Source organism: Astyanax mexicanus, chromosome 10 (assembly GCF_023375975.1).
Source record: "Astyanax mexicanus isolate ESR-SI-001 chromosome 10, AstMex3_surface, whole genome shotgun sequence".
Taxonomy (NCBI): Eukaryota; Metazoa; Chordata; class Actinopteri; order Characiformes; family Acestrorhamphidae; genus Astyanax; species Astyanax mexicanus.
The window spans coordinates 37,322,358-37,348,027 of NC_064417.1; the positions used below are offsets into that span (position 1 = coordinate 37,322,358).

The 25,670-nt window shown below is 37.7% G+C and overlaps 2 protein-coding genes across 2 annotated transcripts; one reads left to right on the forward strand and one right to left on the reverse strand.

Moving 5' to 3' along the window:
* The first annotated feature begins 2,705 nt into the window (after positions 1 to 2,705).
* map1lc3cl (microtubule-associated protein 1 light chain 3 gamma, like) lies at positions 2,706 to 5,049 on the forward strand. Its single transcript, XM_007246372.4, has 4 exons — positions 2,706 to 2,871; positions 3,357 to 3,412; positions 3,506 to 3,612; positions 4,275 to 5,049. Exons 1-4 carry the CDS (start codon positions 2,814 to 2,816, stop codon positions 4,432 to 4,434), a joined length of 381 nt encoding a protein of 126 aa, XP_007246434.1. The 5' UTR covers positions 2,706 to 2,813; the 3' UTR covers positions 4,435 to 5,049.
* A 5,377-nt stretch (positions 5,050 to 10,426) lies between these two features.
* On the reverse strand, positions 10,427 to 23,562 carry ehd1a (EH-domain containing 1a). The gene is made up of 5 exons (XM_007246373.4): positions 22,959 to 23,562; positions 19,063 to 19,160; positions 14,013 to 14,425; positions 13,580 to 13,744; positions 10,427 to 12,314 (listed from the first exon to the last, which is right to left on the reverse strand). Exons 1-5 carry the CDS (start codon positions 23,354 to 23,356, stop codon positions 11,784 to 11,786), a joined length of 1,605 nt encoding a protein of 534 aa, XP_007246435.2. The 5' UTR covers positions 23,357 to 23,562; the 3' UTR covers positions 10,427 to 11,783.
* Positions 23,563 to 25,670: the final 2,108 nt, after the last annotated feature.

A 25,670-nucleotide genomic window follows, 5' to 3' on the forward strand; every position in this document is an offset into this window, starting at 1 on the left:
GCCTACCAAAAAGACACGTCACACACTTAGCTTGTTTTCTTATGCTCTTGGAAATCTAAAACTGCTTATAAGCCAGTCATCATCATGGGCCAAAAAAACATAATGGTCACGGAAAATGCGCGCTCAATGAATTCGGCCATTAGCAGTATTTTCCAGTAATGCCAACGCTGCATCTCCAACAACTCCAGCGCAAACCTGATCTAGGCTAAGTGGAAACACGTTAAACGATTATTTCTGTAAGACAATGAAACTGTCTGATTAATTTACTTTATTTTACCCAATAATGCTTACTTCAATGTGTGCATAAAGGATATCTTAATAGTTGTAATTTCAATGCATCGCCTCTAAGTGTCGCCAAATGACAAAAACACAATACATACGCACAAAAAAAAGGCGTACGCCCAAAACAAAACTTCCGTGGGGGAACGCACTTTCACACGTTCAAGTCAAATTTAGTACATCAGACCGTGAGCGTGAAATATGGCGTACGCAATGTTTTTGTGCGTACGCACCTTTAGTACATGAGGCCCCTGGTAACTTCACCTGAAGCCTCATGCAGGTTCCCACTTGTTTCATTTAGACTGAGTCTCGGGATTTTAAAGAAGTAAAAACGCTATGAGATTATGATATTAATAACTATTGGCGAACGCTTATACGAGTTATACAAAACGCGCTCAGTTTAACAGGAAATGAACGTAAGGTCAAAAGTTCAATGCGTGCTGCACCCATAAATAAATATCAACTGTTTTTTTTTTTTTTTAAACTTTGCTTTGTCAATGCATTGATTTAAACATTATAATATTCACACATTTTATTGTTGATGATTGTAGCTTACAACCAATGAAAACCCAAAATTCAGTGTCTCAGAAAATTATATTATATAAAACCTATTGGTACTTTTGGCAGTGTGGGCAGTGTGTCCTGTTGAAAAGAAATCCGCATCCCCATAAACGTTGTCAGCAGACGGAAGCAGGTCCTTTAAAATCGCCTGGTAGAAGCTGCGCTGACTTTGGACTTTATATAACACAGTGGACTAACACCAGCAGATGATACAGCCAAAAGTACCTTTATATAATATTCAAATTTTCTGATATACTGACTTTTGACTTCTGAAATCAATTATATTAAATTTTTTGAGGTGCATCTGTTATATATATATATATATATATATATATATATATATATATATATACATATATATATATATATATATATATATATATATATATATATACATATATATATATATATATATATATATATATATATATATATATATATATGTATATATATATATATACATATAGAAAGGTCTATTAATTAGTCTCTAATTATTACAGTATAGGGTATAAAGGTAAAAACTTGTAACTGTGTTTTAGATTTCCATATTTGATTCCTTTTTCACACTCTGATTCAGTAATAAAGGAGAGATGTGCTCAAAAATGCAGTGCAGGGAGACTGAGAGGGGAACACTGTCCTAGATAGCATAACTAATTCTGTGGTCTTATTTGTGTCGTATCTCTCACATGTTCTGAGCTGATGAAACATTTTCATTTTAGCCTACTACTCTGTCACCCCTGATTTAAAAGGGAATTAAAAACCCTACCTTTATTAAAAAAAAAGCAATTGATGCATACTACAACTTACATTAACTTTGACTTTTATATATTGGTAGGCAATATAAACCGAGTATCAATCTGATCAACTTAATTAAATCCATTCTCACATTTCAGGCTTGTAGTTTGTAATGTTGCCATTCCATCTCACAACACCAAAAGGACAGATGGCATAGAGGATAACAAGTGATAAAGTGTATCAGGTGATATTTTGTCCCAATTCTTTCTGTAAACACTTCTTAAGAGTAATAAATAATTCAGAAAAAAACAAAAAACATGCTTTGACTGTGTGATGATCTATCCCAGATGACTCTGAGCCCAGTAATGTTTATGCTTTTTTTGGACATGGTTAACAAAAGGTTTCTGTTTTGCACATTAAAGTTTTAAGTGGCATTTGTGAATGTGTTGTAATGCACTCATTCAGTGCTTGACAATTGTTTATATATATATATATAAGTCTAAAAGAAGACTATGCAATGTTGCTTCGAAAATTTCCTAAAGCAAAAAACTCTTAAAGTAGGTTAATCTGCTTAACTGATCTGACAGTCCTGCAATATGTCATTTTTGAAGCTCCTGGAGGCATCCCCCAAAGGCTTCGGGGCCATGAGTGATGTTTATTATTTATAACGCAATATGTTGTTGCGCAATGAATAGTGGACGTGTATGACGGAGGATAGTTCATGTACTCTGGCACTGACTTCTGAAAAAGGTTTGGTCTGACTGACCTACTCTTCAGGCCTTACAACAAAGCTATAAAGAAACACCCCCAGGGTTTAATTAATATAACCTACTGTGATTTAGTGTGTGCTTTGGAATTTAAGTGAACACTCTGTTGGTGTGAATTGGACTCTTTAGGTGATAATTTAGCACTAGGGACTCTTTTGTGTCATTACTTCTGGAGGGGCACAGTGTGGAAGGAGGTTACCAGATGCTGGTCTGAGATCAGTTGTTAGAGAGGAGCACTGTCTCAGCAGCACAGAGCTGTGAAGTATTTTATGTGTAAGCACATATTTACACGTATTAGAGCCTTGAATCCTCCTCCTTCTTTTCGCACCTCTGCCCCTCGCCCCCCTTTTTAAACCCCAGCCTGTCTGACTGCTAGGTGGGGTTTGAGCGCACTTCTACCCGAGGGGTCTCGCCACCAGCCCGGGCTGCAGAGCACTTTAGCCTCCACCACACCATCAACCACACGCAGACATGCCACCTTTCGAGAGGTCCATGGAAATGATGCCTTTCAAGCAAAGGAAGTGTCTAGGTAAGCTGCATAGTGTTACTGCTTACCATAGTCTAAAGAAAAGTTATTCAAATAAATCATTACATGACATATGTTTGTTATAGTTTTTAGATGGTATTTATTAGCCTATTATTCTTTCTAAAGCAAAATACATGTAATTATACATATTCATTACAGTCATTTTACTGGGAAACAGCACAGAACAGTTTTATCATTCAGAGCCAGTATTACCTGTTATACTGTCTTATATAACTGTGTGAAAAAGTTTGTAGAACCCACGTCAAATTACATTTTTGCATTATTGTTTTTTTCTAAGTGGAGATTAGCAAGCAAATCTTCTTCAAAACATTGGATACGGCACATTTTATAGCACAATTCCTATTGCTAAATGTAACATAAAATATGTCAAAATCTTTGTTCAAGCAATATTTTATGTATAATTAATTTCTAATATTTGAAATTTGCAAATAAAAAGTAAGTAATGTGGCTTCTTTTTATGAATGCAGCTACAAGAAAAGATGAGGTTTGCACAATTCGATCTAAGTTCCCCAACAAATTACCGGTAAGTCTTGCTGTCTTGGTACTGTATCTAAACATCTGTGAGACCAGTACTGTGACTGACTTCTGCTCTGTTCTGTTCTGTTTCAAAACTCAGGTTATTGTAGAGCGATACATTCAGGAGAAACAGCTTCCTCTACTGGACAAAACAAAATTCTTGGTCCCTCATGAACTCACAATGGGTCAGTTTCTGTGTCTGCTTAGGTGAGTGCTTTTCAGCTCTTTCTAAAGCAGTGCTTGTCTGAGGTATGAAGTTACATTAGACATTAGAGCAGTGTAAAATAATCTTTCATATTCAGTATAAAAAAAATATATGAGCTGGATGTTTCTAGTTGGTCTTTTTAAATGTGGTGTTGGGTTGATGGTTATGTAACACAGAGTGTTACAGACTGGCAGTGACAGTATGCTGTTCTGTTCTGATGATTCACAACTTATGTTTGAGTCTCTATATTTCTCACCACGGTTCTAATTCTGCTTATTGGGTATATGAGTGACCACAACATGGAGAGTATACAGGTCGAATGGAGGTCCAGAAGCACAACTGATTTTACTTGTTTTAGTCTTGTTACTACTAGTCTTTAACCAACTGTTTTTTTTAAACAACTAGTTATTAATAAATATACAGGGTGTGCTTATGCTTGTTTGGAATGAACAACTACAGCCACGCTGGCCTTTGTGGAGAAAATTGATGATCCCTGATCTATTGAAAAGTTATTTATGGAATCACAGTATTGTACATGACACTGCAAAAATCAGTTAAAAAATATATTTTTAGGTGTAAAATCGATTCAAAGAACCTTTACATGGTGCTAAAGATTAAATATGTTTTCAAAGGGTCCCTAATTTATCTTCTGTCTTTCTCTCAGGAATAAAATAGTGCTAGAGGCATCCCAGGCTCTGTTCTTGCTCATCTCAGGAAAGAGCATGTGCTGCATGACGGCCAGCATGGCAGAGATCTACTCCCAGCACAGAGACCCAGATGGCTTCCTCTACATGACCTACGCCTCACAAGACATGTTCGGCTGAGATAAGCCCAGGGTCCTCTTTAGGGACCATTCAGCCATCTCTATGATCTCCATTATCTCCATTATTCTGCATCACAGACTGACCCCTTCCACCTGTTGGACATCAAAATGCTATGCAGATCTGCCAAAGAACATTGATCCCAGTCCCATATTTTCTTAAATTCTACTTCACATGCGGTTTACAGTGATGGGAGAGAAACAATACAGCATGTGCCTCGTCAGAAGTTAAACAGTTGCAGCACAGCTAAAGAGTCATGTCACTCGAGCACTTATCTCCGACACACAGCCGTGTGGATGTGATGTTCCGAGTTTGTGGGACCTCAGTGGAACAAAGGAGAGGTCCTGGGATGTCCATATCCTTCAGCAAGCTGTCACAGGAAGCGGGAGAGAGGAAGAGGTTCCCTGTCTGCATGACAAACATTTTCCTTCTTTGTTCTCTGTTTTGTGTCTGTCCGCCTGTCTCCTGATAACAGGCCTGATGAAAGTGAACTAAAGGGGCCTGAGCCATTTTGAGTCCAAATACCACAGTGAAAATGTTTACAGTGAACATGACAGTAGTGTACTCTACCTCCACTGTTATTGTGAATGCTAAAAATAAACCCCTTCTGCCCTTTTATCTGAGCGTCTGGGTGGTCTTTACAAGCTTATTTCATTTATGAGGTTCTGTCAATAGCAATCATGAGAAACCAGCCACTGAAGATGACATAATACCACTTTTCCTTCTTCTTAAATATATACTGAAACTTAAGTTGACTTTTTAAATTGACTGATCTTTTCATACAGGTCTATAGGTTTTTGAAGAGTGATACCAATTTTACAGTTTTACACCAAATCACCACATTTGAAATAAAGCAATCAAGGTGTGAATAATAGAATTGTTGCAGTTAAGTGAGTAGGTGTGGCACGATCCCTCATTATTTTATAACAAATTAACAAACATAAAAAGTCTGGAGATCATTCCAAGTGTTAAATTCACATATTCAATCTTAGTATGCACATAAATGTGCCAGTGCAAGAGAAGAAAACCATAATTAAACAGAAAAAAACAATACAATCATAGAGATAGCAGATATGTTAGGAGTTTGGGAATTTGTTTCATTCATGAAAAAGAATGCACCGGCCAGCTCAGTAACTCTTAAGAACAGAACATGTAAAAAAAGCCTGTAAAAGATCTATTTAAACAGTTAAAACTTTTAATGCTGCAGAAGGGAAGGAAAGATGTATAATACAAAGCTTACCGCACGTTTATCACCTGTCAAACATGGTGGAGGAAGTGTTACAGCATGGGCATGTATGGTTCTCAATGGAACTGGGTCACTTTATTTGAATGATGTGATTGCTATTAGAAATAATCAATTATAAAATGTGTATAAAAGTGAGCTTAACTTTCTGCTCAGAAGCAGTACCTTACTGCAGCTGGAGTAAAGACATGGCAAAGCATCTCAAGTGAGGAAACTAGACCTATCATTTTGGTGATGTCTGTGGGTCCCAGATTTCTGTAAGCAATGCAAAGGTTTTGAATTAAATCTATTTAGAATTTTGTTAGTTTGTCCAATTTCTTTTAAGTATGGGAAAATGCTGCAAAAAGCTACAGCCTGTACTACTAACATAAAACTAATAAATACTTTGTAAAAAGTGCTATTCAATGAATGTGAATTGAACAGAACTGCACTTCCAACTCCAGCACATCTAAGATCAAGCCTATTCAATTGTTATTTCGAATGTGTTTTTATGCGGGAGCTTGGCCAACATTGAATGCCCAAGGGCCTGAGGCACATCTCTGCCAGCCAATAACATTCTTCAGCCTTACACCTTCCTGACAGATCTATCGCCCTCCTACACACACGCTTTATATAATCGCATCTCCTTATATAAGGGCCAGGGGTCAGTGTGCCAGTTGGCTGACAGGGCCTTTGAGCTCAGGTGTGATGTTACTCAGTTAGGAGAAGGTGGTTTAGATGCGGTCTAATAATGCTACGAGCCTCATTCCTCTGTTCCCTTCCCCACTTAGCACATCACTGCCAATTCTAGCGCCCTACTGCCAGAGAATCAGGCTGCCGCAATCTAATAACAGTCATGTGGATGTTCTAAATGCAGGGCCACTGAAGGTCTTATTTGACTGAGCATGCTCTTTACTTGCTCAAAGTGATAATAGAGGTCAACAAGTATTACAGTAAACTAAAGTGCTGAGAGAGCAGAAACAGCTGCTCTTTACAGATTGCTGTGAAGTAGCAATCTTATGTTATGGTACGTCTTCCCCTGCCCTGATTAATATTATTACTCTAAAGGGCGGGGTTCAAATACCTAGGTTAAGCATAAGCCTATAGGATTTTTATTAGTGAAACACTACAGGCTTTGATTTGGTTGAAAAGAAGAAAGAGAATAAAAAAATAAATAAAAAAATAAAACAAATAAAAAAGGAAGTGAAACTGATGCTTTTACACATTTTGTTTTTTGGCCTGAACATTAAATAGTGTCATAGGGAACATTTTTAAAATGGGGATTAAGCCAAGTCTTGGACTACACAGCATTTTCAATGGAGATTTTCAATTGGAACCAAAACTAAGCTTAAGCTGTACTACTAAAGTTAATCTCCTGTCTGAGCCATAGAGTTCAACCCTTACAAAAAAGAAAGTTAATTAAAGAAGGTTTTAACTAGGCCTCTCACAATAATTACATTATCGATTTATCTTATAATAAATGGACATAACCTTAACATTTTTTGTTGACCTCAATGTTTACCATTGTGTTTACTTATCTAAAAAAAAGCCTATGAACATGAATGTGCTGAAATTTTAAATTTGTTTGAATACAGTGATTATTTCTTTTTTTTTTTACATTTTGTAGTTTATTTATTGAGGAAACTGAAACATATTTATGTCTGAATATTCCATTATAATTAAAAAGTCATTGCTTTAGAATTTTGAATGGCATATTAATGCTAATACATTACTAGTGGGCATAAAATCCCCTTTAAATGAAAATAATATTGTTTATTGCAATTATTTCTAGAGGTATCATGCTTTCAGTTCACATTCTTTGTACTAATCAAAGATATACTGACGAAATATTATGCTGAAGTATACTTTACTTATGGTGACAAATGTACAGAAAATATTGAATATATGTGGCCTATGCTTGTACCAACTAAGTATTCTTGCTGTGTAATTATATATACATAAAGTTACATGACAAATGCAACACACACACCCTGGCTAAAAAAAATCCAGCTTAAGGACAGCTGGTGATCCAGAAAAAACATACACTATGCTGGTATGCTCTGTTGACCAGTATAGGGTATGTTTTTTTCTGGATGAGCAGCTGGTCTTGAGCTGGATTTTCTAGCAGAGGTGTGTGTTGCACAGCTCCGGTTACTGTGTGTGAGGGGGATTGGTGCGCCTGAACAGATCTCTCTGCAGGGTAATCTGGTTTCCTCCCATCTACCAAAAATGCATGTGGTAGATGAATTGGTCATCCTTATTGTCCCCAGGTGTGAATGGCCCAGGAGAAAGTGAATAAGAAGATGGATGGATGGATATTATAAACTGGGTGTTTATTCTTACAACTGTGTGCTTTTATAAACTAAAAGGGAGCTACAAGTATATAACTATATATGTCTATTCAGTTTGCAGTATTAGGCAGTACAAAATAAAACTTGACATAAAATATTTGTGTACTCAAAATGTACTACTTTTACACATTAGTCCCAGGAAGTGCTTAAACATACATGTAAATTACACTTAAAAAGTACTCAGTAGATTATGCGTGTGGCTGACAGAATTTCATATAAGATTATCAGCTCATCCTTGCACGTACGGTTGGGAATTTCCATAAAAACTATAGTATGCAAACATTCAGTCTGATTGGGCAAGCTGCCGGGGACTCTCTTCCTTTATGTAGTGCTGCACAGTGTAGTGCACTTAATTCACTTCACAAAGGGAATGATCATTAGCTAGAGAGAGGAACTGGCAGTGTTAGAACAGTCAAAATGCTTTAATCTCGTATTGCTTTAGGCCTGAATTTGAGTAACACCCATTACTGGCTTCACCGCTCTGGCATGCTGAGGTCACTGAAACAAATGAAAAGATCCACCTGAACAATGCCAGATTTTTTATCTATCTGGCCAGTATGAAAGTGCTGCACAAAAATTTCCAACACCCTGTGTTTAAAACGTGCCAAAGAATGCATTTATTCAGTATAAATTATTCTTTGATGTATAAGTAGCGAGCCTGTAGCTTTGAATGGGGTGTAAATTCCTAAGAAGTGGTTATACGTTTGAGCAGTGTGTTGTTCTTCTTTATTTTATTGTATTCAATTAAAGTTTGTTTTTTGTGCATACATAAAAGAACTAAAAATAACCCAAAACAAATCACCTTTTCTATTAGAAGTCCATGATTAGCTTCATATTAATTTTTGCATGTAAAGCAGAACTAATAAATGCACAAGTAGAAATGTCAGATCATGTACTGTTTGGGCGGAGGTGCTGCTATTTCACAAAGTGCTCTATATAGGGAAGAGGGAGGTATTTAAGTTACTGACCTATGTGCTGCTGTTAGAAAGAATACAAGAATAAAGAGGTTTTCAGATGCATGTTAAAGGAGAAATGGGTTTGTCTAGCAAAAAGGCAGTAAGTAGCAACAGCAACACCATAAACTCCTAATTTAATAATAAAATTAAAATAAGAGACCATCTAAAAATTATTTTTTATTTTATTTTACCTAAATCAAAAACCTAAAACCTCTGGAATATAATCAAGAGGAAGGTGGATGATCACAACCATCAGCCAAGCTGAGTTGCTTGAATTTTTGCACCAGGAGTAAAGGAATAAAGTTATCCAAAAGCAGTGTGTAAGACGGGTGAAGGAGAACATGCCAAGATGCACAAAAACGGAGATTAAAAAACAGGGTTATTACACAAAATATTCATTTCTGAACTCTTAAAACTTTATGAATATGAACTTGTTCTCTTTGCATTATTTGAGGTCTGAAAGCTCTGCACCTTTTTTGTTATTTAAGCCATTTCTTTTTTGGGAGAAATGTTGTCTGTAGTTTATAGAATAACACAATGTTTATTTTACACAAACATACACCTATAAATAGCAAAACATAGAAACTGATTCAGAAACTAAAGTGGTCTCCTATTTTTTTCCCCAGAGCTGAATGTACATCATTAAAAGACGTCCATTTAAATTATGCAGATTTCACACACATCTAATACTTACATATTCAACTCCAAAAACTAAGCCTTATTATGAAGACAGTAACATTAATCAAATACTGGCTTGGAGCACTAAAGGTTAATCATGTGACAAAGAATCACACAACCTCTCAAGGTAAAAATGAAAGGAAGGGAAAAAAGGGGGACTCCAGTGTAATGCTGTATTACATTTCAGGAGGAGTCTCCTTACACTCTTACACAGAGACACACAATAAAAAAACAACTTACAAGCATGGGAAAAGCTACTCTCTCAGCACGACACTCAGCCCTGCTGCCAAACACAGCAAACACTCCGAGCACTGAGGTGAGTTTAATCACAACAGCAGAGTAGCATCTAAACATGCCTCGACATGAGTGTGTGAGCGTGGAGAGGAGATTGTGAAAAAAGACAGTAGAGTTGCTGCACACATTCCTCACAGCAGTCCTGTTCCGCCACTGGAATTTTGGAATCCTAACAGAAAGAAAGCAGGCCAAGAATCGGCGGTCAAGACAAAAGCAGAGCCCTAACAATCGACAACAGAGGCCTCTGTAATCTGATGCAGCACGGGTGTGAACTTGGAGGTGTTTAATGCCGATGACGTGGCACTTTCCTGTATCACTCAGCTCTGTCTCCAATCAACGGTTCAGCAGATGGGAAGGATAAGCTGCTAAAGTACTGACAATGAGTTAGTCCCACTGTAGTAGCAGTAGTAGTATGTGAATATCACATAGTTGCAGTGCTCTGGATACTGCAATAATAAATTCTGCTTGTAAAACACCAGTCAGGCACAATAATACACTATCATTAATCATTTTTTTATTTTTCAGCAGATTAACATCAGAATTCTATGTAAGAAGAGCTAAAGTATATGAAATCCCAACACCTCTGAAAAGACTGAAATCTGGAATGACAGTCAATAAAGGCAGGTATATAAATCAAGAGAAAATTTCATAGCTGTAAATTTCCTAAAATATAAAAATACAGATTTTTAAGAAGAATAAATTAAGTCTGCAAAAAAGATCAGAGATATATTGTAGAATATCATATACATATGCACTCACCAGCCAATGTATCAGAAACACCTACCTTCTAGGACCAACTTGCTGCTGTACAGTTAGAGACTGAAGCCTGAAACCTGGAGCTTGTAGGTCATGATCTACCTGTCTTGTCATCCTCAGATCCTTCATCACTGGCCAGTTTCTGACCACTGAGCCTCTTTTGAGTGAAAAACCACACCAAAAAAAAAAACCTCATCAAACACACAGCCATGTCACTGACTCACTGCCATGTCAGTGTCTGCTATCAGCAGCCTGGTGGTAAGAAACTGACCAGCGATGAATATGAGGAACTGGAATGACAGATGGGCCACATTCTGTAACTGTGCACCAATATAGCTGGCCTATAATGTGGGTGGATCTGAAAAAGGCCAGTGAGTGGGAGGTACAAGGTAAGTGTTTCTAATCAAGTGAATGGTGAGGTTATTTCACATTTTTGTTTTTTCCATGAGTCACCCCAAACAACACATAGCAATTTCACCAACACTTCCCCCTAAATGGTCATCCTTTGCCTTAGTACCAAAGTCCTTTTGCAGTCTCTTTTTGAACAACTCTGTTGAAAGTGGCATCTCTGTTCCCATTACACATACAACCCTAATACAGTCTCTCAATGGCACATTTGATCTTTTTGGTTTCACGTCCCAGAGCTCAGGTTTTCAGTACAGTTCCTGGATTTCCGAAGCCATTCCAGATATTCATTCTCGAACACTCCATCTTCAGAAGTCAATTTGAAGACCCGGTATAGATAAAATGTGGCCCAGTGCTACTATATGCTAAATGCTGTTAAAATAAGATACACTGGGCCCAAACAGAAAAAAAGGAAGACTCTGATCCCAGGTGAAAGATAAGTTGCAAAACCTACTCAAAAAGAATATACTGAAAAAAGATTGATGCTACGTACAAGAAGCACAAAAAAAAAGTCATACATATCATCTGAAACAGCTACTCTAAATGATACCTTGGACAATCAAGAAGGCATACTGAAATGAACAGGATTGGTGAGGTCTCTTTTAGAACAAATAAATGGAATGGCTGAAGGAGTGGAAGCCTGAGGTGAGAGCCACAGCTGTGAAGCTGAAGGAGCAGACCATCATCGTCTTACTGCAGCTCCTGGCCACGCTTGGAGGGGGGCACCAGATGGGAAGGCAGCTTAGAGGGCAGCTCGTATCCCTCCAGCTTCACTTTAATCAGATGGTTGGCCAGAGCAAACTCCTCGTCGTCCAGGTAACCATCTTTGTCCACGTCAGCCAGGGTCCAGATCTTGCCGAGCACAGTGTTGGGCAGCTTGGACTTCAGCATCTCCTTCTTGGCGGCAGCACCAGACACCTTGCCGTTGACAGGAGAGAGCGTGTAGAAGATCTCATCGTAGGATGGCTTGTCACGACCCACCACCCACTCCAGCTCATCAATGCCCTCTCCGGCACCCTCACCATATCCGTGGCCAAATGGCCCATTCATGGCTCCATCAAAGGCACCACCCTTTACAATTTGGCTGGGCATGGAAGCCTCCTCCTGTCGCACGAGGGTCATGAGCTTGGCGATGTCGTTGGCCAACATGTCTTCCACATTCTCCAGCAGTTTGGGCTTTAAGGCAGGAAATTTGTTGAAGTCTTGACCATTCAGGAGTTCCTATGGGGAAAGGAAAATGTGCAGCTGTGTGTTATTTTCCAGCTGTGCCTCAATTTAGAAAACGAAAGTTACAGCAATAAGATCTATTTACTCATTCATGCCAAATGAATTCCTAAATGCATGTTTTAATATAGCTAACATGTTCCAAGACCATGGCCTGCACAGTTATTCATTAGCGTAAGTACTGTAAAAGTTTTCAGAGGTTTGATTCAGTCTGAGAAACTTGACTGAACTAAAAGAAATAGATTAATGAAGGATATAAAGTATATATAGTTCTGTTAATATATGCTCCAACATAGACTGACTTTATAACTGATTTAAAAAGGTCTGCTTTAATTTTGTTCTTTAATTTTAATATACAATCAGAAAAAGTAACGATAGTTTTCTACAGTTACTTTGACTTATAACTTATAAGTAACTTAAGTAACCTAAAGTTATTTTTTTCATTACAAACAGTATGAACCCAAGATAGCAATTTTTTGTATGATCAGTTTCATTTAATATGTAAATATACATCAATTCCTGTCTTTTAAGCCTGTAACACGTTCCAAAAAAGATGGGACGATAAACTATTTATCACTGTAGAGTAAGAATCATACAAATCCCTTCCAGTCTTTCTCTAAGGAGCATTTTAATTACTTTCTAATACATTTGTTTACAAACTGTAGATGTTTGTGTATGGCTATGACAATAAAAACACTGTTTATGTAAACAAAGCTTAGTTAGCTTATCTGTTTTAGACTACTAAAGTATGAGCAAATGAAGTCGAGTGACAACATTCTAGAAAAAGATTAAAATCTAATCTGTTTCATGGTGTGTTTGAGCTGGTTGCCTAGTCATAGTACGACTGTACTATATCTAGGTTGGTTCAACCATGACCAACTGTAACTCATTTTAGGGTTTATCATTTCCTTGGTGAAGAACCGAAAATATTACTAGTGTTTGTTTAATAAAGTTAAAGTAGAAGCTTGTTTTGTTTTTATCTGTTTATACATAAAGGGCTTCCTTTTGCCAGTTCGCCAGATAATAGTTAAGTTTAAATTATGTAATTTGTTTTTAGTTGTTTTTTGAGAATAACTGTTAAACATATTGGGTCAGATATCCAGACAGGGATTAAAATAATAATAATAAAATAAAAAATAATTAAATAATTGCTTAATTTATGGGTTAAACTATTACTTTCATTTCCAAATCGTTTTAATTGACTATGGTACCGTATCCCCACATTGCTTCTTAGGATGTAGAGAAAGGCTTAATATTCTTACCTGCATCTTCTTGAGGTTGGGGAAGTCACCTGGAGAGATGTTGTGTTCCTTTTCTATCTTCTCGTAGATGGCACCAAGGTTGGAAATGAGCTCTTTCTTCTTGGAATCTTTCCCAAACACACTGGGCATTTCCTTTTTCAGTGAGGTGATGATATAAGCATGAACCTGGAGAGAGACAAATTTTAAGAGTCTTAAACATATCAGACAGCTCACTTCCTCTTTCTATTATCAGCATGTGAGGTACAGAGTGACACTGCAATGCTTCACCTCCCCTGGTGACAAATGCGGTTAATGTTTGAGCAATCATGCTGGCACTTGTTGATATCTCAGTTTTAAAAAAAAAAGAAGACAGTGACAAACATCTTTCCCACAAACAGCAGACAAACAGTCGCTTCAACCACAGTGAAATTCCCAACACTATATTCTCTTTTACCTTTGCGAGACGAGCTCTTTTGATCAGATCATTCAGCTTTCTCAGGGCAGCGTTCCGTGGAAGACTCTGAATGTCTCGGAAAAGATCCTGCTCTTCTGCTTCAAACAGCTTCCTGTTGTCCGCTATCAGGAGAGGCTGTGCCCAGAAGGAGCCGATATAGACCCGCACCACCTCGGGAGTGTTGATGATCTTGCCTAGTGACCACATGAGGGCACCGTACACCCTCATCAGCTGCTGCGTGCTGATCTGGTCGGCTTTGTTCAGTACCACGCGCATCTTGTCTTCATGGTTTTTCAAGGCCTTGATCACCTCAGAGAATTCATCTGAGATGTCTAGCTTGTGGGCATCGAAGAGCAGGATAATGCGGTCCACCCGTTCAGCAAACCACTCTAGCACAGCAGCGAAGTCATATCCTGCAGGAACCCAGACAGGAAAGGGTTAAATCAGACCCACAACAGTAACAGATGATTCAAACAACAGTGCTGATGCTTAGCCAGCTTCTCTCTGTTCACAAAGCTAAAGGCTGATTCTAAAACAACACTCAGACAAGTGTTTTTTCTGGTTTTGAATATAAAAAGATTAAATGAATAAATCAGAGCATATATCATGGCAACCAGTAGTAACACAGTGGGACAGAGTGGGCTGTAGATATGACGTAAAATTTTATGTTAACAATGAACACTTCACACTTTTACACAAGGGGGAAAAACTAAACAAAACAAAACCGAAAGAAAACAAAAAGTCACAGTGGGTTTCAGAGCATTACAATAAATTACAATAAAAGAAACCTACAGAGCACTGTAAAACAAAGCAGCCTGTGTTCCCCAATGATGGGAAGCCAGCAGGAGTGGGGGCAGCCAGCCATGCGAGTAAAAAAGAAAAAAAAGGAAAAAAAATTGAGGAAGGGAAGGAATTATGGTTTTGATTAGAAGCAATGTCATCTGATCCAAGAAGACTGCAGCTGGTCTTCAATGCCAAGGACACAGCCACGTAGTCAAATATTCCATTTACTGTAAATATGCAGAAGTATATAAGAGACAGCAAGAGAGAGACAAGCTGACTCTCGATTGTGTTTCTGTTCTGAAAATTACAGGGTCATTAAAAAGCTTCGTCTTTGATTTACCAAATCACTTGCATTAAATAATAAAGAATAAAATAATAAATAAATAAAGGTATCTAAATACAAACAAAGAGGATACATGGAGAACAAAACAATGACAGATATAGAAAATGACAAGCAAAAATTAGAAAAAAAAAAAGTAAGCAGTCAAAGCCATGAGGGTTTTTCAAGAGAAGCAAGAATTGGGGCTTTAGAGGGGAAATGTCTCACATTCTTTTTACCGAAAGCAAATACTATATGACTGAAAGGACAGACTCCCGTCCTCTAGAACTAAAGGATAAGAGCAGAGCAGTGAAAAAATTGCCCTTTAGGTAAGACACCAGGTAAAACGCAAACTTGCTGAGTACATCTGATAGTTGGGTCAGATCAAGGTCAGATCATGTTTATTCTCACCCAAAACAACCCACCTTTTCTCAAAGTTGGGTGTGGTTACTTTGGTCAAGATCCAAGTATGATTTACTTATATGATTCACACCTGCCCAAACAAATCATATCCAGGATACATAAAAAAAAAAATCAATAACAAACTCAACTGCATTTCTCAATTTGTTTTGTATAAATTAATATATTACATTTTAAAAAACATTTGTGGGCTCAGACTATGCCTAAACATAATTGTGGCTTTACGTTTTAACTTCTGCTTTAAACTACAAGACCAGTCCCTCCTAGAGGAACAGAGATAGCAGTGAGGAACCAGGAAGAAAAAGAGCAGTGTAAAAATTACAAAGTACCAAAGAGTATTGGTAGATGTGAACATTTGCTGGATTTTAGTTTGGAAGGAAGAGGAGCTTAAGAATTAAAGGGCATTAAAAAAACAAAAACACTCCCGTACTACATGATACTACAGTGTGACCTCCAGGCAGCGGTAAAACACAAGGGCCTTTTGAATGAAAGTCAGACAAGAGAGCAAAGCTAGGATTAATTATGCACAGTGTCAGCTGATGCCTGTGTCAGCAATGCTGCAGCTGGATTCCCACAGGACTACAGTGCACTCTAACAGGAGATGTTCAGCAAGTTTCATCACTACTAATACTACTAGTGCAATAATCCGGCAAGCCAAGAGACTCCATCAGTGGTCAAAATACCTTACACCATGTGACTGAGGAAATCACCATGAACGCTTCCTTTTGCTAAACTGGTGTCAGTGGTGCAATATGACAAATGATCCAGCAGTTAAATTAAAAGTAATATACACCCAGAATTTAATCCTTTAGTTTAATGTTTTTAGTTAGTTGTGACAGCCCCTATTAGAGCGTTATAGTCACATACAGTCAGGTATATAACTGGACAATAGACAGTGACATCATTTTTGTAAATGTACTTCTGTATATCACCACAAATAGATGTAAAATTAAGCAATTAGTATATGGTTAAGGAGTGGACTTTCTTGTTTTATTAAGGGAACTTAACAAAAACACTGGAGGAATTAGGAATTAATAAAATGTAATAGGGCAAAAACAATTAGGCTGGTCATGATATTTAGATAATTCACTTACTGTACATAAATTAGCATGACCTCAATAGTTTTTGCGTACCTCATTATGTTTAATTTGTGAGTAAATTAAGCTTAACGTGAATGAGCCCAAATGTTTGAACATTTTTAATAAATAAAAGTTTACTGCTCTTTAAAAGTCAATGTAGTACTATGCTATTTTAAAATGATTATATCAGTGGTGCACAATTGTCTTAAAATTATAAATATCGTTTATTGCAATATTCCATCCACAAAAAAACAGTTATCATAACAGGCCTAATATCAATTAGAAATATAAAGAGTATTTGGAATATTTGGAGTCCGATCCATTGCAATGAATGACTGTCTGAAGCTGAAAACCCCACATACTTCCCCATGTATTTTGTTTCCACCATGGAGTGGTTTTTCCAGGCATTTAGTGTGGCTGACATCAGCTGCTGTTTGTTTGTGGGTCTTTCTGCTTTCAGTTTTGTTTTCAGTAAGGGCAAAGCTGCTAAATTGGGTTGAGGTCAGGTGACTGACTGACATTTAGGTACATCTTGAGTAAGAAAACTTTAAGTTCATAATTCTTATGTACACTTCATAATTCATCTGAAAAAAAATGTGGTAAGCATCAGCTTGTGAGTCTGTTTTTACTTACTCATACTCTTCTATCTTTTCATCTTTCTTCCATGGTACAACTGAATCTGGGTTTCATTAGTCTAAAGGATGTTGTTAACTAGAAGTTATTGTCTAACTTGGCTTGTCTGATTGTAATTATTAACAGCGGTTTGCATATGGAAGTAAACTTTTTTGACCTTCAAGACTATTCCTGACTTGATCAAATTAATTACTATCTTATCTATAACTCAATTCAAATAAATCAAAAGTTTCTTTACAATATAGTCAACAAACTAAACTGGACAGTAGCAAGATATGCACATTTTGATAGATTCCAAAATTTTTTAAATAGATAAAATAGTCAATAGTCAAGCACAAACGTATAAAATGGTTGAGGAACCAGTAAGAGAATTTAAAGTACACCGTAACTTCAACTTCTAGCTCAAACAAAATGCCAAAAACTAATCACAAGCTAATGACAAACTAATCACAAAGTAATTTGTGAAAGTCCTACCACAGTGCATTTTCTGGATGTAACCTTTATGCATAAGTCTTGGTAGAGATTAATAAACTATATTAGTAAAACGTGATCAGACTGCATGATTTAACAAAATAACACACAAAAATCCCTCTACCCAGACAAGCACACTGTCCTATTCCAATAAGAATTTAACACTATTCTGACCTCTGTGACAGGATTTAACTGTCAAGTCAATCTGGGAAAGTCTGCCAAATTCTATATGTTTAAGTAATAAATAAAAAAAACAAATGAAAGAATGGAAAGTCTGAGAGAACAGGGCAGCAAATTGTGGCTCATGAAGATCAGGCTTCCTGTGGGATAAAGGGAACCCTGAGCTTTCCATGTTCATGTTTCATCTCCACACTGAGAAAACATATACACGGCAGCTGTGCAATATAAGGCACATGTGCACGTGCATGAGTGCACACGCTGTGGCATAATATTGTGGACTTCAGCAAGCCTTTCCCCTTTAAAATAACTAATTTCTCATAAACAACTCTCACACTCATGTTAATGTAGGGGAATGTATCACAGATGTGGTTAAGCAGTCTGGTCCTATGTGGCGACATAATGGGGTTCAGGGGCTTGTTGTTCTGCTTTATTTCTGTGACCACTTCCTCTTCTTCAGCTGGTGCAGGGCAAAGTTGTGGTGCAAATAATGTAATTTGGGTATGACCGAGTGGGAGAAAAGAGGAAAGGGGAAAATACTGCAGCTCTGTGTCAAAATTCTAAATGAACTCTCTCCAAAAGCAGAAACACATGCCACGTGGTGCAGCCAAACAAAGAGGGAAAAGGGGAAGATCAACTTGATGTGTGTACTACTTTGCACTATGACAGAGGATAGGGCAAGATATAACATTGTAATACTTCAGGACACTTATATTACACACAAGAAGTAACATGTTTTTGAGCTTTGTGAAAGTGGAACAAACAAAAACGACAGCAAACACAAAAAAATGGTAACTAAAATTAAAGCCACTGCAGTTTCTGCAGCTACTTCACAGTGGCTATTGTTTATATGCTCCAGACAAGAGGGCATAATCAGTCTTTGTTTTTTTTTTTGATGCAGATTTTCTAGACCTACCAACAACATCCACAACATGCTGTGTATATTGTGTATTTTCACTTTTACTGTTACAAAGTAGGACTGACCAGTCATAATTTGCACTGTATTCACACTGAAGTAAAGTATGGCACAGAATTGCCTTGCAGTAATGTAATTAGTCATAGCAGTAGTAAATAGGAGGTAGGGGGAGGGGAGGGGTGGATGAGCGAGTGTGAGAACGAAAGTAAAAAAGAAAGAGAGCAAGAGGAAAAAGTCCCCAGGGTTTCTGACCTCGGCTGATCCGCTGTTTCTCCCCCGACAGGATGCCGGGAGTATCGATGATACTAATACTGTCCAAGACTGCGTTCTTCAACTGAGCGCACATGAACCTGCAAGGAGAGAGAGAGAGAAAGAAAGAGAGAAAGAAAGAGAGAAAGAGAGAGAGAGAGAAAAAGAGAGAGAAAAAGAGAGAAAAAGAGAGAGAAAAAGAGAGAGAGAAAACAGGTTTGTTCAGATTGTGTAAAGTTAAATTGGGCCTCTGTCTAAACTAAGTCTTGTGTGACTGACAGTGTCTCACATGAACAAAAATAATGAACTAAAGCCCACTCATAACAATATTTAAAACCTGATCTGTAGTGTCCTCAGTTCGGTGTTTACATCATTCACCATCTGTTCAATGTAAACAATTTCCTGTCAGTGTGCCCAAACAGGAAACTGAAGCAGGAAGTTTCACAAAACCTCTAACTTCTCTAGGTGTGTTTAAAAAACGCAGGTAAGGTTTATTTTTCAAGGTCACTGATGGGTTCAGAATGGCAGCCAGGCTAAGGCAAGGTATTCCTGCACTAAAAGAATTCTCTTGTGTTATGTAAACAGAGACAGCTGAGGCTGTGAGGAAAAAGTGCGAATTACCAGAAGACACCCACAGTCTCAATGTACAAAGAAACTGATTGTTTCATTAAAAAACTCCTCCCTCCCTTTTCCACTTTCTGTCTGCCACTCTGTCTCTTTACTCATTTTGAACTAATGCTCAAAGCATTAGATGATCTCGGTCACAAGACCTGAGCCTCAGCCAGCACATTCTTTAGCAGAAACTGCAGGAACCCCTACAGCCAGGCTGTTATCCTGCAGATCAGTGCTGGTGAGTTTATAGGGGAGAGTTACTCGCAAAACCTGACGTCATTCTGAAATTCCTTGTACTTCAACTTCAGCAAGAGTGCTTGACAGGCCAGAATATAAAAAACAGACCTTGGCTTTGGAGCATACTACTGCTGCATACTCCTGTCAGAAAGACATTCTGTAGATCATCACTTACATGCCTCTTTCTTTAGTTTTCCATAATGTAAATTCAGCAGCTGCTCTCTAAGTTGCGTTAAAGTTACTGATGTATGGACCAAAAAGAAATGCCTAATGATGACATGAATTATTTTCCAATGACTACAATTGAAAGTTATTTTTTCTTTTTTAACTTCTATACTAACTTATATAAGTGGCACGTTTGCGCTTGTTTGACCGAAGGAATCATCCCAGCCACAAGAAAGTTGGTGGTGGTGGTGTTACCTACTACACTAAATATTTCTTTATCTCTGCCTAAACGGCTCACCACATTTGGCAAAAAAGGAAAAAAAAAAAAAAAAAAAAACACAAACAGCTCAGTTCGTCACCTACCACTTAATGTGATTTAGGATTGTTTTAGCTTTTAGGTTGTTTTTAAGGCAACACAGGGTGACCAATCAAAATAAAGGTCAACAGAGCGACCAATTAAAATAAAGGTCAAATAAATGTCATCCTGCAAAGAAGTCATACCACCAGATTTAAGTAAGTGATAAAGAAAAGTTAAGATGGGCATAAATTAATTGGACAAATATACATGTTTGGGACATAGGCCGATTACTAAAACAAGGCTTAATAAACTGCCGTCTAAAGTTATTTTTAGACCATTTGAAAACGGCAGTTGCCCTTCACACTCTGTGAATATTTCACTGAACAAAGTACTTTCACTTAGTGTGTGTAAGTATGCCTTTCCCAGGGTTGAACCTGAGTATTCATTAAGAAGGCTTGCAAGCTCATGTTCAGTCAAGCTTCCAGCAAAACACAAAACGTAGAAGCAGACCTACGTGAACAGGCAGAGGACTAAACAATAATTACAGAAAATATAAACTGACTTTAAGTAAATTACTGCTTTCCCTTATTTTCCATGAACTCTTCATATCACCCATCCTTCTGACCTCTCTTAACCTCTCTTGAGCTTTAACTGTCACTTTGACTTCTCTCTGTGTGGCTGTCACTTGCAAGGTCAGGGGAAGGGAAAGTTCAGCACCCAAAACAAGAAAGCCTCACTCACAAAGGTTGTTCTGCTTGGAAAAGAACAACTTCAGCACAATTTTACGGAAAGGTCCAATGCAATAAAATGCACCGTCATTTCCACAAAGATTTTAGACCAATCATATTCCGACACTTTTTGGATGTGACACAAAAAAATAAAACGAAAGAGGATATTAGCCACATAACCTTTTCGGAAAAAGTGTTCCGGTGAGATCAACAACATCCAAGGCTGCCTTGCTTTGCTTATGGAGTTGGTTTATGCTGATACTCTTAAAACTTTTTAAAAAGAAAAAAAAAAAGAAAACAGGAAACATCTTGTATTTCACATTGTTCTGTATCTGCAGGTCTCAGTAAGGGTATCACAAAGTAAATTCTGCCTAGTCAGCCTTACACTTTTCAAATCTAAAGCAGCATATGGTGAAGCAGAAGCTCTAATCCTAGCCAAGTTAAATCCCCTTGATTACACATAGGCCACCTCACAACCCAAATACCTCTCCAGTGCAGCATGCTCTCAAATTTGAAGGTGTGTAAAAGGCTAATCAAAGTAAAACAGAGAAATTCCTGCTGGTTCTTTTAAAAACCCACTTGTTTTGAAGTCTGAAGATGATCCATGTGATGTATAATTTGTATACCATTTCAAGGTTGTTCCAAGGACCATTTGCCCAAGTCTTTCATTTTTCAGAGAGTAACATGAGTCGGTCATGTGCGCTGTTAGAACACACACTTTCAAAGGTCTGGCAATATATATAAGCCACACCTGCAAAGCATATGACAGTCCTTTTGTGTGAGTGTGAGAGAGAGCGAGAGTGTGAGCGAGAGTGTGAATTTGCTTATAAATAATGGGCGTTTTCCATTCAATTTCTTGTTGACTGGTGTAAGTGTACATTCAGAAGGATCCGACATGAGCTTGGATTGCGAACTTAAATAATCATTGTTCTCTCTATTGTAAAGTCAACAAAACAGATTTTGTATTGCTTTTAATACCTGGAACCAAGGGTCATAGACATGCTCTACACATGACACTCCAGTACTACTTACTTCGTGCACACAGATAGGAGTGAGGAAACATACTAGTCAGAACCGGCTGGTGGTCATGGCTGACTTATGACTTTGAGGCCTATGACTCCATAATAAGTCAGAAGAATCCAAGCAGGGTGGAGAACAGCTGGGGTTCACACTCAGATGGGAAGTAGCTAGCTAGTTTTCTAACTAGGGAGCTCACACTCTCAATTTCAAGTATTTAACTTATTTGTTTAGTAATTTCGCTCTGATGAGTTTGTGAAGGCACCTGAACTGCATTGCTGTTGATTAGGTCTCTCGTTTTTATTTTTTTGAACAAACGAATAGTCTACACAAAGAAAAGAACAGCTGTTAAAAAGTGTAGTTTCCAGCCTGGCAGACGGCAAATGTTCTAAGAACAAGTTTTACTACAGTTGTTATGGAGGGCCTGATGAGTTTTGGTTTGAAACCTTTTACATGAGGGTGGAAACGCTGGTTTGGTTTCAGATCTCTGGTCAGGACCAGCTGGTCAATCAGAAGAAAAAACATATCCTATTCTGATAGGCTAGCTCGTTAACTAGCTCTTGGCCAGCACATTGTATGCTTTATCTGGATGACCAATGAGCTGAGTTTGAACTGGATTATTTTAAACAGAAGTAGCTGTATTAAGCTAACATTAACTGTAAAACACTTTTGTTTACTTTTAAAGAAGGCACCGTGTAACTGAATGATACATAGGGGTGTATGAACCAAATGAATCAAATGGGAGTGGCACCGTTTCGAAATCCCCACTGTAACTATGAATACTGGATGCTAAAACTAAAATTAAAATAAGGCGCATAATCACTTAGTCCTACCTATCTTACCTGTTCAGGAAAGCGTTTCCAAAGGCGTTGAGTTTTCTGAAGGGTTTCTTTGGGTCCACCACCAGAGCATTGCCCGGAATCACCCCCTCCTGCTCCCCATACATAACCGCTATGAAGGAGTCGGTGGTGGGCTCGGGGCCTATCCGCATCCCGGGGAAATCCTGCTCCATGAGGTGTCGGATGAAGGTGGTCTTGCCGGTGGAGTACTGCCCGACCAACAGGACCATGGGCTTGTTGTCGAAATCGGCATCTTCCAGAGCCGGCGAGTGGAAGTCGTGGAAGCGGTAGGTGTCCTCCAGAGGGAAGAGCTTGTTACGGTAGAGGCGTTTCAGACCCTCGGACACGTTTTGGAAGAGCTCCGGGTCCTTCTTCGCGTTATTCTTCGACCAGCTAAACATGGTCAACAGCAGGAGGTGATCCTTTTCTGGCCTGCGGAGTTGGAAAGGCGGTGCTGAGCGAAGCGGTGAGCTCTCTGCGCCCGGAGTCCTTCACACACGGCGGATAAAGTGAGCTAGCTTGAGCTGCTCTGTGAAGTTGAGACGGTCCCACCCCTGAACTGAACTGACACCGCCCAGCGCGAAGGCTAACGGCGGGTGTTCTGTCGAGTTATGCTACCCATCGATACGTGCTTCCTAAAGGCACTGCGCATGCTCTGACGTACACTTTGTCTTTATTCTTTCTCGTGTTTTTATTATATAATAAATCTATTTTTGTGTGTATTTAACAACCTGGACTCACTGTCATTGCACAAACGTGTACATGGAAATTATTAATACTTATAAATACAATAAATATTATTTCTAAGAAAATTGAAAAGGCAGTTTATAATGACCTCTCATTGCCATACCTTTACAATGATACTGTGATTTAGGCAATCCAAATATAATAGAGCTACATCTACTAAGAGACCAGCTGGGAACATGCTCTAATGGAATACGGTGCTTCTGTTGTATTCTTACAGTTAAATATACAGTAGGGTACCACGGTTTGACAAGGTAGCAAAACTCGACAGAACACCGTGTTTCCGTTCCGCTCGGCCTGTTTCCACCGGATTGTGAGAGTGTGTAAAACCCGGCGGATACCGCAGAGATGTGGTAATAAAGACTGCGGTATTAAACCACTTCCCCTGTGAAAATGATAGCGACAGTAAAGAATAGTGAAAGAGCGTAAAAAAACAGATAGTTTAAAACTGTTTATCCAAAGCTACTGAACTGTTAGCCGTTAGCTAGTTAGCTTTCCACAAATAGTGACGCCCGGCGCTAGTCACGTGCTCAGAAGTGAGCCAATCATATGAGACCTTAGACTCTGGGGAAGCTCTAATGGCGTGTCACGTCAGTAGTCCGTGCTGGTGTACAGCTGGCACTCAAGACTCTAAAATAGTGAACTTTGATCACATCACACATGCCCCAATCATAACAAAAAGAGCTCATGTTTCACAAACGTTTTAAAATATGTCTAAAGTTACTTAGGTTTTAACTCAATTAGTCCCTGAGTGGCACATTCTGAACCTCCTAAGAGCATCACAGGACATTTGAACCCTAGTTAATGTTCATTTATTTGACCTTATTTACACAGTGTAGTTGTGCTGGGTTAGTGCTGGAGATAAAAAAAAGTGTATTATTTAATTTTACAGATCTGTCCTAACCATTTAACAAATTAAATGCAGGTTATGGAATGGTTGTTTATTGTCATTTATGTTACATCGGGATTTTAACTTTAATATATATTACTTTCATCTACCTGCAATAAAAAAAAAAACAAGAATGAACTGCTCACTGAATTTATCTGATTCAGTTTTAAAAATAGTATCAACATTTAGAAATGGGTCTGGGCTCTTGGGTTAACGTTTTAATTATATAATGACCCTTAATTTCTTTTAGTTGTCTTGTCCTCTTTCAGTCTATATTTTAGTCTGTCTTTGTATTGTTAGCTGTATAAGTATACAGTATAAGTATAAATAAGACATACTTATGAAAAATACAGATATGACACATTAATAAAAAACAAACAAAGCGAGTGATTAATGGTTTATTTTATTTGGGGAAGGATATGTATTAAATAGAATATAACGTGCTTGCTACTTTTTTCTTTCTGTAATACGATGCTTTAATACCTTTTTTTTAATTAACCAATTTTCCACTTTTCAATCAACTTTTATATTAAAAGTCCAATTCTATTTGCAACATAATGTCTCTTTATGATTGCCTGACTGATTATATTTTTGAAATATCTTTTTGCGGTTCACAAAAATACAAATGCATTTACAGTGAAAACTCACATCTTCTTCATGACTTTTTTAATTACTTATATACAATAAAGACACAATAGCACATTTAATAATCTAGTTGTACTCACCTGTTGTTGAATACTGCCACCTTAAGACTACCGGTGGTATTACATTAAAATGAGAATTCCACTCTTCATCTACAGTACATTGATTGAAATGAAAATGAAATGAAAAAATCTTTATTTGCCTTCCAAAACAGGTCATGAATGTATTAACGTGATAGAGTAAAGTCTAGTAATACTAAAAGTATTTAGTATTTACATGTTGCATGTTATGGGTTGTGCCTTCTTACTAATCATTGTAAACCAATTAACCTTTCTTAGTAAATTCCTTATAAATGTTAATTACATAATTACATGTTTGATTACAAAGACAATAAATGAAATAAAATAATGAAGTAATAATATAATAAAATAAATAAGTAT